Source organism: Lithobates pipiens, unplaced genomic scaffold, assembly GCF_037356315.1.
Source record: "Lithobates pipiens isolate NorthernLeopardFrog02 unplaced genomic scaffold, aLitPip1_a1.2 Scaffold_35, whole genome shotgun sequence".
NCBI classification, from domain to species: Eukaryota; Metazoa; Chordata; class Amphibia; order Anura; family Ranidae; genus Lithobates; species Lithobates pipiens.
In genome coordinates, this window is record NW_027507811.1 from 18,264,423 (window position 1) to 18,278,844 (window position 14,422).

At 44.3% G+C, this 14,422-nt stretch overlaps 2 protein-coding genes across 2 annotated transcripts in view; both read right to left on the minus strand.

Moving 5' to 3' along the window:
* The window catches only part of LOC143955180 (uncharacterized), a 275,659-nt gene that overhangs the window by 117,393 nt on the left and 143,844 nt on the right, over positions 1–14,422 (minus strand).
* LOC143955400 (uncharacterized) overlaps positions 1–14,422 on the minus strand; it is an 85,764-nt gene that overhangs the window by 21,654 nt on the left and 49,688 nt on the right. Inside the window, 4 exon segments of the mRNA XM_077465455.1 lie at positions 8,289–9,448; positions 13,165–13,315; positions 13,558–13,701; positions 13,824–13,955. Coding sequence (XP_077321581.1) covers positions 8,289–9,448; positions 13,165–13,315; positions 13,558–13,701; positions 13,824–13,955 — 1,587 coding nt within the window.

The following is a 14,422-nucleotide window of genomic DNA, read 5'->3' on the forward strand; positions in this document are numbered from 1 at the left end:
GCACTCAGGCAAAAAGATGCCATGTGGTGCTTGATTTGGTCTGCTTAGGGGACAGGAGCCACACTGGGGCAGAGATTCTGTCAGCTCTGCAGGGGCAGACACAGAGGTGGTTGACGCCACACCAGTTTTAGCCAGGTGGTTTGCAACAATGGCACCAACCTCCTCTCCTCCCTCCGACAGGGACACTTGACCCATGTTCCCAGTTTGGCTCACATCCTGAATTTCGTGGTGCAGCGGTTCTTGTGCAGGTACCCGGGCTTACAGGATCTCCTGAGGCAGGCCAGGAAAGTCTGTAGTCATTTCTTAAGGTCATATAATGCCAGTGCTTGGCTGGCTGACCTTCAAAAGGAATGCAACCTGCCTCAAGGAGGCCATAAGGATGGTGAGCAGTGACAGTGCATGCATCAGTAATACTGTCCCTCTTGTCTTCCTGTTGGAGCACACGCTTTGTGGATTAATGGACAGGGCACTTGAGGCAGAAAAGAGGGAGGACTTCCTTACCTCTCAAGGCCCCCTTTATCTTGACAGTATTCCTGCGGGCCCGCCAATCACACAGGAAGAGGAGGATGAGGATTGTGTCAGCATGGAGATGGAGCCTGGCACTCAGCAGCAGTCTTCAAGGGATCGTTTTCAGTCCCCAGAAACCCATGGACTTGTACATGGCTGGGAGGAGGTGGCTGTGGATCATGTCAACCTTAGTGACCCAGATGACTCCAGATCAAATGCCTCAGCAAACCTTCGCTGCATGGCCACCCTGATCCTGCAAAAGGACCCTCAGATTTGTGGTATCAAGGTGAGGGATCATTACTGGCTGGCAACCCTTCTTGATCCACGTTACAAGGGTAAGGTTGCAGAACTTATCCAGCCTTCCCAGAGGGAGCAGAGGATGAAACATCTTTGGGAGGCCTTGCAGAGAGGTTTGTGCAATGCATTTCCAGAGCCTGGGAGGTTACAATTTCCTGGTCCTCCTGGAGAACCTGTTGCTGAGGCTTTGGTTAGTCACAGAAAGAGGTGGAGAAGGTGGCCGTCTGACCAGTGCATTCAGACAATTTCTTAGTCCACATCCCCAAGGTCTGATTGGTTCCAGCAACCATCGCCAGATTTACATGGTGCAGGAATACCTAGGGGCAAGATCAGACTTGGAAACCTTTCTAACCGAAAATCCACTGGGTTACTGGGTCTTGAGGGTGGATCACTGGCCAGAGATTGCACAATATGCAATTGAGCTACTGGCCTGTCCTGCATCCAGTGTTCTTTCTGAACACACATTCAGTGCTGCTGGAGGCTTTTTAACTGATCACAGTGTGCGCTTGTCCAGACTCAGTTGATCAGCTCACCTTCATAAAAATTAAACAGTCTTGGATCACCAGCTACCAAGCACCTGATGCTGATGTAACCGATTAATTTTTCTATGAATGTGAGATCCCTTGAATATTGCTATGCTGAGTGACTATCCTATTCCTCCTCAATGTTCATGTTGATAGCTTCTAAGAATATTTTTGTTTCACAGGGGCGTATAATTATAATTTTTGCTGTAATATTTTGCAGCAGGGCTTGTTCTTGCGCTCAATTAGAATATCTGTGAAGGGTTGCAGTGTTGTGGCACCAACACCAGGGCCGAAGGCACAATGTACAAGGGGGGGTGTTTACAGGGGAAAGGGGGCACTGTGTACAGGAAGGGTGACATTGTGTGCAGAGAGGAGAGGCGGTGTGTATAGGGAGCAAACTCTACACAAATAAGGAGAGAAATGGAAGCATAGAGGGAGGTGACAACAGGCAGAGAAAACCAATTGGCATACATGTTCCTGCAGCCTACTGCCAAATTGGCTGCAATGAGGGGCAATATGATGTGGTCTACTACTGCACTTGGGTGCCAGATATTGTAAAGGAGGAAAGTGAGGGAGAGGCACTGTGACAGACTCACCCGGGACAGAGTTTTTTGGAAGAGACTGAATGATAACCTCTTGCTTACTGACTATGGCCCTGGCTTTTAAGGAAACACTATTCTTTGTGAGGCGTATGAAGGGGAAAAGGGGCATCTGCCCTGGGCCCCATCACTGTTGTGGGGCCCAAAGAAGGTGCCGCATACTTGCCAACTATTCCCGTTCAAATGTCCTTGTCCTTTGAAGTTTTAGTCCAGTGCTGTGTCCTGATATCTTAGTGTGAAGTGCTGTTGTGTACAGATGACTCACCTGCAGACCCTATGTTTACATGTAAATAGCATGCATTGATATGTAAATAGCAGCGTCATTAATATGTAAATAGCCACAGAGAAGCTGAATTGATATGCAAATAGATGTGGCATTCATATGTATAGCATGCACCCCTGGGGTCATATCCACCATCACTTCTGCTGAATGCTGCCCACCGGGGAGGCAAAGGGGCATGCTTGAAAGTCCTTCAGCCTGTTCTGCAAAGGTACCAATGTAATGGAAAATTTACAATGACCACCAATGTGAGGGGGGATTTACATGGACCACCAATGTGAGAGGGAATTTGCACTGACCCCCATGTAACAGGGAATTTTATGTCACCTACCAATATAAAGAGGGATTTCTTCACTGACACCAAATTGGAAGTGGAACCCTTTTTCAAAATAACATGGTGCCACAGCACCGTGAATTGTGGTGCATGTGAATATGCACATCTCAGCCGATGTGAGTTTGTCATTAACAATTAATGGCACTTCTGTGTATCTGCTAAAGGGCAGTACATTTCTGTGGTGTCAGGAAATCAATTTTGAATGAGTTCCCGACACACACCCTCAAATGTGAAAGCAGGCTAAATGTCTCTGTTACATTGGTGGTCAGTATAAATCCTCTCATTACATTGGGGCTTGGTGTACAATCCTTTCATTCACACTAGTGGCCAGTGTGACGGTCCCCCTTACATTGGTGGTCAGTGTAAATCCCTCCCTACATTAGTGGTTCCTGTGAATGCTCCTATTAGATCAGTGGTGAGTGTAAATCCCCATTACATTAGTGATCAGTGTAAATCCTGATTACATTAGTGGTCAATGTGAATCCCCATTACATTGGTGGCCAGTGTAGAAACTCCTTTTTATATTGGTGATCAGTAAAAAAATCCAAACTTTAATTTGTGGTCAGTTTCAAATCCTCCCTTACATTAGTAGTGTATGTAGAAGCCCTCTTTAAATTGGTGTCAAGTGTAAATCCTCCTTACATTAGTGGGCAGTGTAAAAATCCCCCTTTATTGGTTTGTTGATTTAAAATCCCCCACTACATTGGTTGCTGATGTAAAATCCCCCATTATATGGTTGTCAGTGTAAATTATTCATTACATTGTGTACATTTCCCTTTACATTGGTGGTAAGCACAGAATTGCCCTTACACTGGTGGTCAGTGTAAATCCCCTTTACATTGGTGGTCAGTACAAATCTCCTCGACCACGGTTGTCAGTATAAATTCCCCCTTACATGGAGGTCATTGTATATTCCCCCTTACACTGGTAGTTGGTGTAAATGCTCCTATATTTTATTGGGGTCAGTGAAGAAATCCCTCTGCATGTTGGTAGATGACGTAAAATCCCCTGTTACATGGGGGTCAGTGCAAATTCCCTCTCACATTGGTGGTCCATGTAAATCACCCCTCACATTGGTGGTCATTGTAAATTTTCCATTACATTGGTGGTCATTGTAGAATCCCCCACTATATACTTGCCCAACATTTCCAGCTTTGCTCTTCATGATTCAGAATGTACCACAGTGTACTGCCTCCTAACTAATCCCACCCCCCACCACTGATCCCAACAACCCCCCAGCATTGCCACTGATCACACCCCCCTCCACCCAGCATTGGCACTAATCTCAGAAGTCCTAGAATCTCTAGGATTGTTTTGTCTATTGCTGGGTCCCCTCACCTCCCCAGTCCATGGTGTGCAGGCAGTGAGGAGATGATGTGCTGTAACCTTTAACAACCAGTGAGCAGTAATGATGTGCACTAACCTCTTGCAACCAATCATTGAGCGGTAAGGATATGCAGTAGCCTCTAGCAACCAATCAGTAAGCAGTAATAATGTGCAGTAATCTCTAGCAAACAATTGGTGAGTGGTAAGTATGTCCAGCAACCAATCAGTGAGCAGTATTTATGTATAGTAATCTTTAGCAACCAATAAACAAGTAAACTGATTTTGAGTCTAGCTGCTATTTATTGTAGACTCAGAGCAGGTGAAGAGCGAAATTGCATGAGGAGGGCCCAAGAAAATGTTTGCCCAGTGTCCAAACAATATTAAAGATGGCCCTGGGTGTATGCCTTGGGACCCTTGGAGTAATGTTACTTTGGATTCAAGTCTATGTCTCCCCAAGACACACAGACTCTTGGATCCATGTTAAGGGTCTAAATGCCACATTTCCAGAAAGGACTGCCTTACACTGTGGGACTCATAGCAGTTTATTGCAAGTAGGTCTATTATGCCTCCTAAGGGTCTTTCACCCTTTCACCCATTGTTAGTTGTGCTAATTAACTCACCTAGCTCGTTAGCTAAACCATTGTGTAATGTTTTGGGTAAATATTTGGGTCATTGTTAATGTGGTGAGTGACCTCCTTCTCAAGTGTATAAAAGCCTGTATTCTTGTTCAAATAAACAGTTCCAGCTTTGCAGCCAAATGCTGCCTAGTTCTTGGTTGTAACATGTGGCTATAATATCTAATATCTATATTCAGACTGGAGGAAGTGGTATATGATGGAAGCAATCAAGCGCAGTGTGGGATATTCCCTTACAGGCACAACATTAGTGAGGAAGGTAGTCAACACATGTGCTATAGGCTGCACTATGGTGAAAATGTGTTGACTTGACTCATGCTTGAAAAAAATAGAAAACACTTTCTTATTTTTGGCTGCAATCTACTTGCTCTATCTTAGAAAAAGCAGCGTTGCTGAAAAGGAAGAAGAAATCCTGAGGAAAAAAGGTATTATCCAATAAGCTTATTTCTACTTTGCCGAACCATAACAATGTGTATATAGCTTATCTTTGCTGTTACCTGGGTATCCATGGATCCACCTGTTAGAAGAACAAACAAGCCTCACACCAATAGTGATTAACCAGAATGTAATTTTACTGAAACTGGTATAAAACAATGGTTACAATAAACTGCATCAACATCCAAACTTAATGTGATAATGCAATGGGTATTCACAAATAATTAACACTGGCCAAAAATAGTGTTTCTTGCAGAAATATATTTAGGTATTTCTCGCTTTCAGAAGGACTCATTTAATATTGTTCATGCCCCTTCATAGTAAAATTACACATTTGACATCACTGTAAATCAATCTGGTCTAATCTAGCCCACTGAATTATGACATCTCCAGCATATGTTAGGCAAGGTTGGATTGATATGGTGAAGGATATCTGAACATCTATACCAATAGATACAAATCTTGAAGCTCATTTCTTGGACTGTACAACCAACAGAATATTTATGAGAGAGAGTAAATGCTTGCTTATGATCCTCATTGCTGAATGTTGTGTCCAATTCTCTTTCTCAAGTAATTATATAAGGTGAGAGATTGGGGCGAGCAAGAGTAGACAATATTGTGTAAATTTTGGAAATCGAGTCTGTCCAGCAAAGATTGGATGAAAGAAGTAAGTTGTTGGTTCGAGAACAAAGTCTGTATTCCAGGTAAATTAGAGATGATATTGAGAGGGGCAGATGGAGAATTGGCAGAAGATATTGAACTGGAAAGCTTCACTCCAAGGACCAATTACGTATCTATGTATACCAATGGGAATAGACAGATTGTCAAATAGTAGTGTCTTTGGGTCTACCTATGCAGACATATTGGAAGTAGTGATCCACTTATTCCACTAAATTAGGTTTTGTGTTGCCACCTATAGACCAAACCCTGTGTCCTTCAGTTTATTTGGTAGGGTCCATGGGAGAGCCCAGAGATCCAGTTGGGAAAAAAGTCGATCTGCACCCACAACTTTAAATGGAAAGTTATGGAACCAGTGGGGAAGCCTCGCCAGGACTGATGCTTGATAATAAAGTGAAATGTCTGGGACAGCTGTGCCTTTTTTCTTGTTAGAGACAATATTTTACTATTCAGTGGAGGTTGTATCGAAATCCAGACAAAAGTAGTAAAGAGTTTGCAAATAAAAAAAAAAAAAAAACACAGAATGAAGGAGAAATAAAAAAAAAAATAATACAAAAATCTGTCAATGGGGTTCATTGTCCAAGAGCATTTATCCTTCCAAACCAGGACAGCGTCTTCCTTTCATAATTTTTGATATCTATACAGTCTTATTAAAGAGGAGTTCAATATTCAGAGAAAAGTGGTGAGACGAATCAGCATCGGAATATGAACCCCCAGATATTACAAAGCTGAAGAGCAAATCCTAAATGGAAAATTAATCTTCAAAAGCTGAATGGATGACGTGGAAAGAGAAACAATGAGTATGGGGCAGTGGATACACAAGGAAGTACTTAACTCCATAGGAGTGCATGGACACACAGAGGAGTAACACAGGCTGGGAGCGGACAGGAGCTGGTAATGGGAGGCTGGCTGGAACTCACAGAGTGGTGCAGAGAAGCAGGTAACTGACTGAAGTGGAAAGGGAGACAAGGTGGTGAAGAAAAAAAAATTGAACAATGGATGCTGGCAGGAATGCACAGGGTCACCTGACAATCACAAGATCAGGCTGGAGTGACTGATTGGGGACTGAGACACAGAAGGTCTGGAGAGAGGCTAGAAGTCATGGAGACCATACTGGAAAACACTAGACATTTGAGAACACAGGGGTTCTGGCAACTAGCATGTGGATGTGTGAATCAAAAAGTGAAAAGCCCCTTGCCCTTTAAGATAGTGCCCCCTGTGTGATTGGCTGTGGTGCTGGAGGAAGCAGATGGACACAGAGGGAATGACCTGCAGTTGAAGTATGGAGCAGGTAAGTGTGACACGACACACAATCCTTTCTACATTAGCTCCACCTCCGCAAATCAATACTGTCATCTGTTGCAGCTCCTCTACCTTGCACACTACATTCTCCGAAAGGCGCTCCTCCACCATCCACACTACATTCTCCGACAGATCTCCTCCACCATCCACACTACATTCTCCGACAGATCTCCACCATCCACACTACATTCTCCGACAGATCTCCTCCACCATCCACACTACATTCTCCGACAGATCTCCACCATCCACACTACATTCTCCGACAGATCTCCACCATCCACACTACATTCTCCGACAGATCTCCACCATCCACACTACATTCTCCGACAGATCTCCTCCACCATCCACACTACATTCTCCGACAGATCTCCACCATCCACACTACATTCTCCGACAGATCTCCTCCACCATCCACACTACATTCTCCGACAGATCTCCACCATCCACACTACATTCTCCGACAGATCTCCACCATCCACACTACATTCTCCGACAGATCTCCTCCACCATCCACACTACATTCTCCGACAGATCTCCACCATCCACACTACATTCTTCGACAGATCTCCTCCACCGTCCACACTACATTCTCCGACAGCTCTCCTCCACCATCCACACTACATTCTCCGACAGCTCTCCTCCACCATCCACACTACATTCCCCGACAGATCTCCTCCACCATCCACACTACATTCTCCGACAGCTCTCCTCCACCATCCACACTACATTCTCTGACAGCTCTCCTCCACCATCCACACTACATTCTCCGACAGTTCTCCTCCACCATCCACACTACATTCTCCGACAGCTCTCCTCCACCATCCACACTACATTCCCCGACAGATCTCCTCCACCATCCACACTACATTCTCCGACAGCTCTCCTCCACCATCCACACTACATTCTCCGACAGATCTCCTCCACCATCCACACTACATTCTCCGACAGATCTCCTCCACCATCCACACTACATTCTCCGACAGATCTCCTCCACCATCCACACTACATTCTCCGACAGCTCTCCTCCCACCATCTCGATCTAGTGATATGCATGAGTGCCTCGTCTCTCCGGGGACTCTTTCTCCTCATTGGCTGAGGCAGCAGCAGCCATTGGCTGCTGCTGCTGTTAATCACAGCCAGTGAGCCAATGAGGGGAGAGAGGGGGAGGGCAAAGGCTCCAAGCCTGAATAGACTCACAGAGCCACAGCTCAAGAATGAGTTCACTTGGGTGACCCCATAGCAAGCTGTTTATTATGAGGGTACTCGGCAGGTGGAAGGGGCCAGGAGCGCCAGCGGGGGACCTAAGGAGAGGAGGATTGGAGCTGCTCTGTGTAAAACCATTACACAGAGCAGATAAGTGTTACAGGTTTAGTTTAATATCCCTGAGCAAAGGTCACCAATATGAATTCTTTGGTGCTGCACAAGGTTGCCTTTCTTAGTGAAAGATTTCCCACACTCTGAACACGAATAAGGACGCTCACCTGTGTGAATTCTTTGATGTGCATCAAGTTCTCCTTTCTGAGTGAAAGATTTCCCGCACTCCGAACATGTATAAGGACGTTCACCTGTGTGAATTCTCTGATGTTTAACAAGGTCTCCTTTAAAAGTGAAAGATTTCCCGCACTCTGAACATGTATAAGGACGTTCACCTGTGTGAATTCTCTGATGTTTAACAAGGTCTATTTTCCGAGTGAAAGATTTCCCGCACTCTGAACATGAACTAGGACGCTCACCTGTGTGAATTCTCTGATGTGCAACAAGGTCTCCTTTATGAGTGAAAGATTTCCCGCACTCTGAACATGTATAAGGACGCTCTCCTGTGTGAATTCTCTGATGTCTAACAAGGTCTCCTTTAAGAGTGAAAGATTTCCCGCACTGTGAACATGAATAAGGACGCTCGCCTGTGTGAATTCTCTGGTGTGCATCAAGGCCATCTTTCTGAGTGAAAGATTTCCCGCACTCGGAACATGAATAAGGGCGCTCACCCGTGTGAATTCTCTGGTGTGCATCAAGGTTTTCTTTACGAGTGAAAGATTTCTCACATTCTGAACATGAAAAAGGACTCTCATTCGTGTGAATTCTCTGGTGTCTAACAAGATGATATTTTTTTTGGAAAGATTTCCCACACTCTGAACATGAAAAGGGACACACACCCGTGTGAATTCTTTGGTGTGTCACAAGGCTTGATCTATAAGTGAAAGATTTCCCGCACTCTGAACATGAGAATAGATTGTCACCTCGGTGATCTCCTTCATGGGGTGAGGAAGATTCCTCTGGATTAGAAGGATCTGTTGATGGATCTGCAGTGTGAGATCTTACATGGATATTTCCAATCATAGTATGTGATTGATGAGAAGATTCCCCCTGATCAGAGGGATCCATTGATGTCTCCGGACAGGAAGGTCTGTGATGTATATTTTGTGTATTTGGATTTCCTCCTGGAGGATCCTGTGTGATGACATTATCTTCTGACTTACAATCAGCAGATAATAGAAGACGTCTCTCCGAGGAATTCCTGACATCACATCCATCTGTTGGAAAGAAGAAAAAAAAATAGAATAAATCTCAGTAGATGACAAATAAGTGGAGTTTTGGCTCCTCCTCCCCGTCGGTGGAATAAGTGGAAATGCCGATCTCACAGCTGGGCTCCTGTTCTCCCTCCAAAATCAACCAGAAAAGTCTTCACACCGAGTCCATATATCATCTGCTAATTCTATAATAATAAATAGCTATGACTGAGGCTTCATTATCCAAAACGCGTTAGTGGATTGTTACTACATCGGATTGGCCGGATTTTATATTATGAAGAGTTTGCAGATCATATATGGACTCCAAGCTGAGTGAGCAAGAAAAATAAAAGCCACTTTGGTCTAACAGTCAGCACTTTCACAGAGCTCTGGCATGGAACCGGGTGCAACTGTAACATCAAAATATGGCAAAAAAAATAAAATAAAAAAAAAAAACCTCCTCCAGATTTTCAATGCTGGAGTCCTAGGGTGGCTCCATCGCTCCTCCATCAGTGTGGAGACAATAAAAGCTGTTAGGTTAGTTTGCACTTGCTTCAGCTTTAAACACACATTAAAGCGCCTACTGCTTCAACATGCTTTTATGTGTTTTTGATGCTTTAGTAGTGCTTTGGTGAAGCTTCAAGTGAGCTTTGTCATAGACTTCTATGGAGACTTTGAAGATGCTTTGAAGCACCACTAAAGCGACATGGGGGTACAATTTTTTATGATGTGTTTTTGATGCTTCGTGATGCTCTTTTTACGCTTTGTTGACGTTTGGCAGATGACCTGTGTGTGTGTGTGTGGATATTTCATACCTGTATTTTTTTATGATGTGTTTTTGATGCTTCGGTGGTGCTTCAGTGATGTTTCGGTGATGCTCTTTTTAAGCTTTATTGAACTTTGGCAGATGGTGTGTGTGTGTGTGTGTGTGTGTGTGTGTGTGTGTGTGTGTGTGTGTGTGTGTGTGTGTGTGTGTGTGTGTGTCATACCTGTACTTTCTCCAAAGCGAAGCTAAAGCTAAATTAAAGTCTTTCAAAAGCTGCAGGTGCTTCAAGCGAACATTGTCATAGACTTCTATGGAGGCTTTGAAGACGCTTTGAAGCACCACTAAAGTGGCATGGGGTATCATTTTTGAAGCAAAGCCGAAGCTAAGCAAAAGTGAGGTGTAAACAGGACTGTAAGCCAACCATGTTATTTGGTGACGGACTTTGACTGGCGTTAAGAAAACTTTAAAAAAAATCATGTCTGAAGCCTTGTTTTGAAGTGTAAACGAGCCCTTAAAGCTCTCTGAACGGCAGTCAAAAGCTCCTGCCACTAAATAAAATGGTGAGCTCACAGTCCTGTTTACACCTTGCTTTTGCTTTGCTTCAAAAATTATACTCCATGTCGCTTTAGTGGTGCTTCAAAGCATCTTCAAAACCTCCAAAGAGGTCTATGACAAAGCTCACTTGAAGCATCACCAAAGCACCACTTAAGGATCATTGAAGCATCACCAAAGCACCACCTAAGGATCATCTAAGCACCCCTGAAGCATAACCAAAGCACCACTTAAGGATCGATGAAGCACCACTGAAACACCATGGAAGCACCACTGAAGCATAACAAAAGCACCACTTACGGATCATCGAAGCACCACTGAAGCACAACCAAAGCACCACTTAAGGATCATCGAAGCACCAATGAAGCATCACCAAAGCACCACTGAATCATCACTAATGCATCTTCAAAGCACCACTTAAGGATCTTTGAAGCATAACCGAAGCACCACTGAAACACTGCTGAAGCATCACTGAAGAATCACCGAAGCATCAAAAAAGCATGTTGAAGCAGGAAGCGCTTTACTGTGTGTTGAAGCGAGTGTAAATGAGCCCCTAGTTTAATAGTTTATTAAACTGTTCAATCACCTCTACAGAAGAACTGTAGAGCTGACCTAACACCAGATCCTCTCCCCACCCTCCTGGTCTCCACTTTACATATGATAGTGCTGACCAATCAGATACCATCTGGTCCATCCTGGCAGCTCAGAATGCAGAAGAGAGAGAGAGCAGCGGGGTATTTCAAATCCCCTGACCAGTGGAGCAGTGAGAGTGCCCTGAAAGCTGAGAATGGTTGACCAATGAGGTTTCATAGTTTCATAGTTAGTTAGGTTGAATAAAGACACCAGTCCATCCAGTTCAACCTGAGTGCGTGTCTACAATTGTCTCTTTCCCTGTACATTGCTACACCCACATTCCTATCCTCAAGGAGCCCACAATCCAAGGTCCCCATTCATATACTAGGGCCAATTTTGGACAGAGGCCAATTAACCTACCTGCATGTCTTTGGATTGTGGGAGGAAACCGGAGTACCCGGAGGAAACCCACGCAGGCACAGGGAGAACATGCAAACTCCAGGCAGGTAGTGTCGTGGTTGGGATTTGAACCAGTGATCTTCTTACTGCTAGGTGAGAGTGCTAACCACTACACCACTGTGCCGCCCAAGGTGATACACACTTACAGTTCCTGAAAGTATCCAAAAGGATGGAGATTTTCAGCTTGGCATGGACTACAACCCAGCACATGGCAAAGATTGGAACCACCGCACTCACTCTGCAAAGGCCTTGCACACTGTGGTTCCAAGCATGGTCCCTAGGAGGGTTCTGGTCTGCAGTGGGCCCAAATATAGGAGCCCAACCAGGTGCCAAACTACCCTTACCTGCAGACCCTCTGTCACTGGCCACCACCAATCTCTCTGCCCCAAACTGGAGGCTCCTTATCATCACTCTATGACATCAAGACTTAACTGGATTGTACATTATATTCCCCAGTTCTACCCAATACACTGTCAAGTCTCTTCTCTTCCAAAGTAACACAGATGGTTACTCTTAACCAATAAGTTCTTTAGTTAATAAAGTTATATTTACCGTTCTGTCCACGTTCCATAGAAGTAAATATCAGGGATATACAGAATCACAATTGCATTCCCTCTCTCTAATAACAATGTACCGAATTTGGCTGTGCGGCGTTGTTCATAACTTTTTATAGCTTATTTGCATCCCAGTAAATGGCAGCAAAAGTCCAGTCCTTGGAACCAGTGCTGGGACAAGGTCTTCCAGTGCCCAGGGCAAAGATGCCAAACTGCACCCACTCCTCATTCATGATGTGCAAGTTTAGGAGATCCTATGCCGATCAGTCACCCCCATGTCTAAATCACTGTTCCAGTCAGCCTTGTAACAGAAGGAAGGCACCCCCATCCTTACAGAAAACCATTGCGTACGCGTATTGTGGAACGCCCTACCAACCAACATCCGCTTGGAAGAAAACCTCCAGGTCTTCAGGAAAAAACTGAAGACCTTCCTCTTCTAGAAGCTGGACAACAAAGCTCTGCACAGTGCCTTGATGCGATTCAGTTCACTTTGTGCACTATACAAATTATTCATTCATTCATTGCACCCAGGACAGCCACACCTCCTGCCCACCTCTTTTCTCAAACCTTCTTGTAACCAATCCAGGGGTCCCGCTAAGGGGGAAAACCCACCACATAGTTCAGCTTTCAGAATCAGGAAGTGATACATGAAGGGGAAGGAACATCAAAGCACCAAGTGTTAACTCTTACCACACCACACATTAACCCTTTAGTAGGCAAACACATATTAAACCTTTTAGAACCTGCCTATAGGATGATGTGAAGATCTGATAATTATCTAAAAAAAAAATCTTAAACTACAATCCTTATACTTAGAAGTAAAATGAGACTGTGACCTGTTTTTTCCATAGTGTTGATAGGTAGAGAAATCTCTTCCTGTTCACTTTTCATAATCATCCCGGCTTCCTCCGTGAATGGCTGATCACCCCCCACATACGTCTCTACTTCTTCTTTAACCTCGGCTTTTATATTAATCCGTCCTTCACCCTTCACCAAAAATAATTGAAAACATCTAATAGTCAACTCAAGGCAGATAAAGTACAAGACAAGGAGGAAGAGGACCCGCAATGACATTTGACTGGGCTTAAGACCCACAGAGGAAAGGAATGTATATTAAAAATTAAAAATGGGGGGTGAAAAATGTAGGGCGCTCAAAGTAGCTACAAACGGGGATGGGGGTGAGGGTAGCTTAGAAAACATTTGAGTTCTAATTGCTCAGTCCCACCTACCTGATGATGGTGGGGGATGGTGTGATCTTCCTGTGTGGAATCCCGGGAATACAGAGGATCTCCCTCCTCCATAGACTGCGGATCCCCGGACTTCTCTTCTTTTTCTACTTTAACCTCAAATTTGATGTCTTTTAGTTCTTCAACCTAAAGTGCAAATATGATAGAATGGATTTGTAAAAGGAAACAAGAGATGAAATAGAAGAATGTTATTTTGAAGCGTAGAATTCTACAACGTATTTGAGTTCTAATTGCTCAGCCCCACCTACCTGATGATGGTGGGGGATGGTGTGATCTTCCTGTGTGGAATCCCGGGAATACAGAGGACGGGGACATCTCTCTGGTGGGTTCCCATTACTGGATCCATCTGTAGGAAACACACACACTGACTGAATACATTGTTTCTATGTGTTTATCAGATGATGGGGGATCTAGGTGGAGCCTCCGTACTGCTCTCTCCTTTACAATAAAGTCTCCTCTTACCCGGTGATGTGAGGGGCGGCTGATTCTCCATCATGACGTCCTTGTAGAGATCCTTGTGTCCTTCTAAATAAATTAATATTATTACTTCCTCTGCTGTCAAATCCAACGTCTTCTCTTTTTTTCCTCACAACTCACCTCTCACCAAGGACTTCCTTTATTAGACATCACTTCCTTTTCCTTAGTTACATCACTTCCTGTCTGCCCTGACATCACTTCCTCTCCAGCTGTAGTATCACTTCCTGTGTCTGTACAATCACACTCTTCCTGTCTCCATGTTCTACTCCATATAATAGGAAAAGATCTCCATCTTTATATTTATTATGTGTCTGTTCTACAAACCAGCAACTCCAGATGGACAGTTGGATAAATGGTTCTATATTAACCA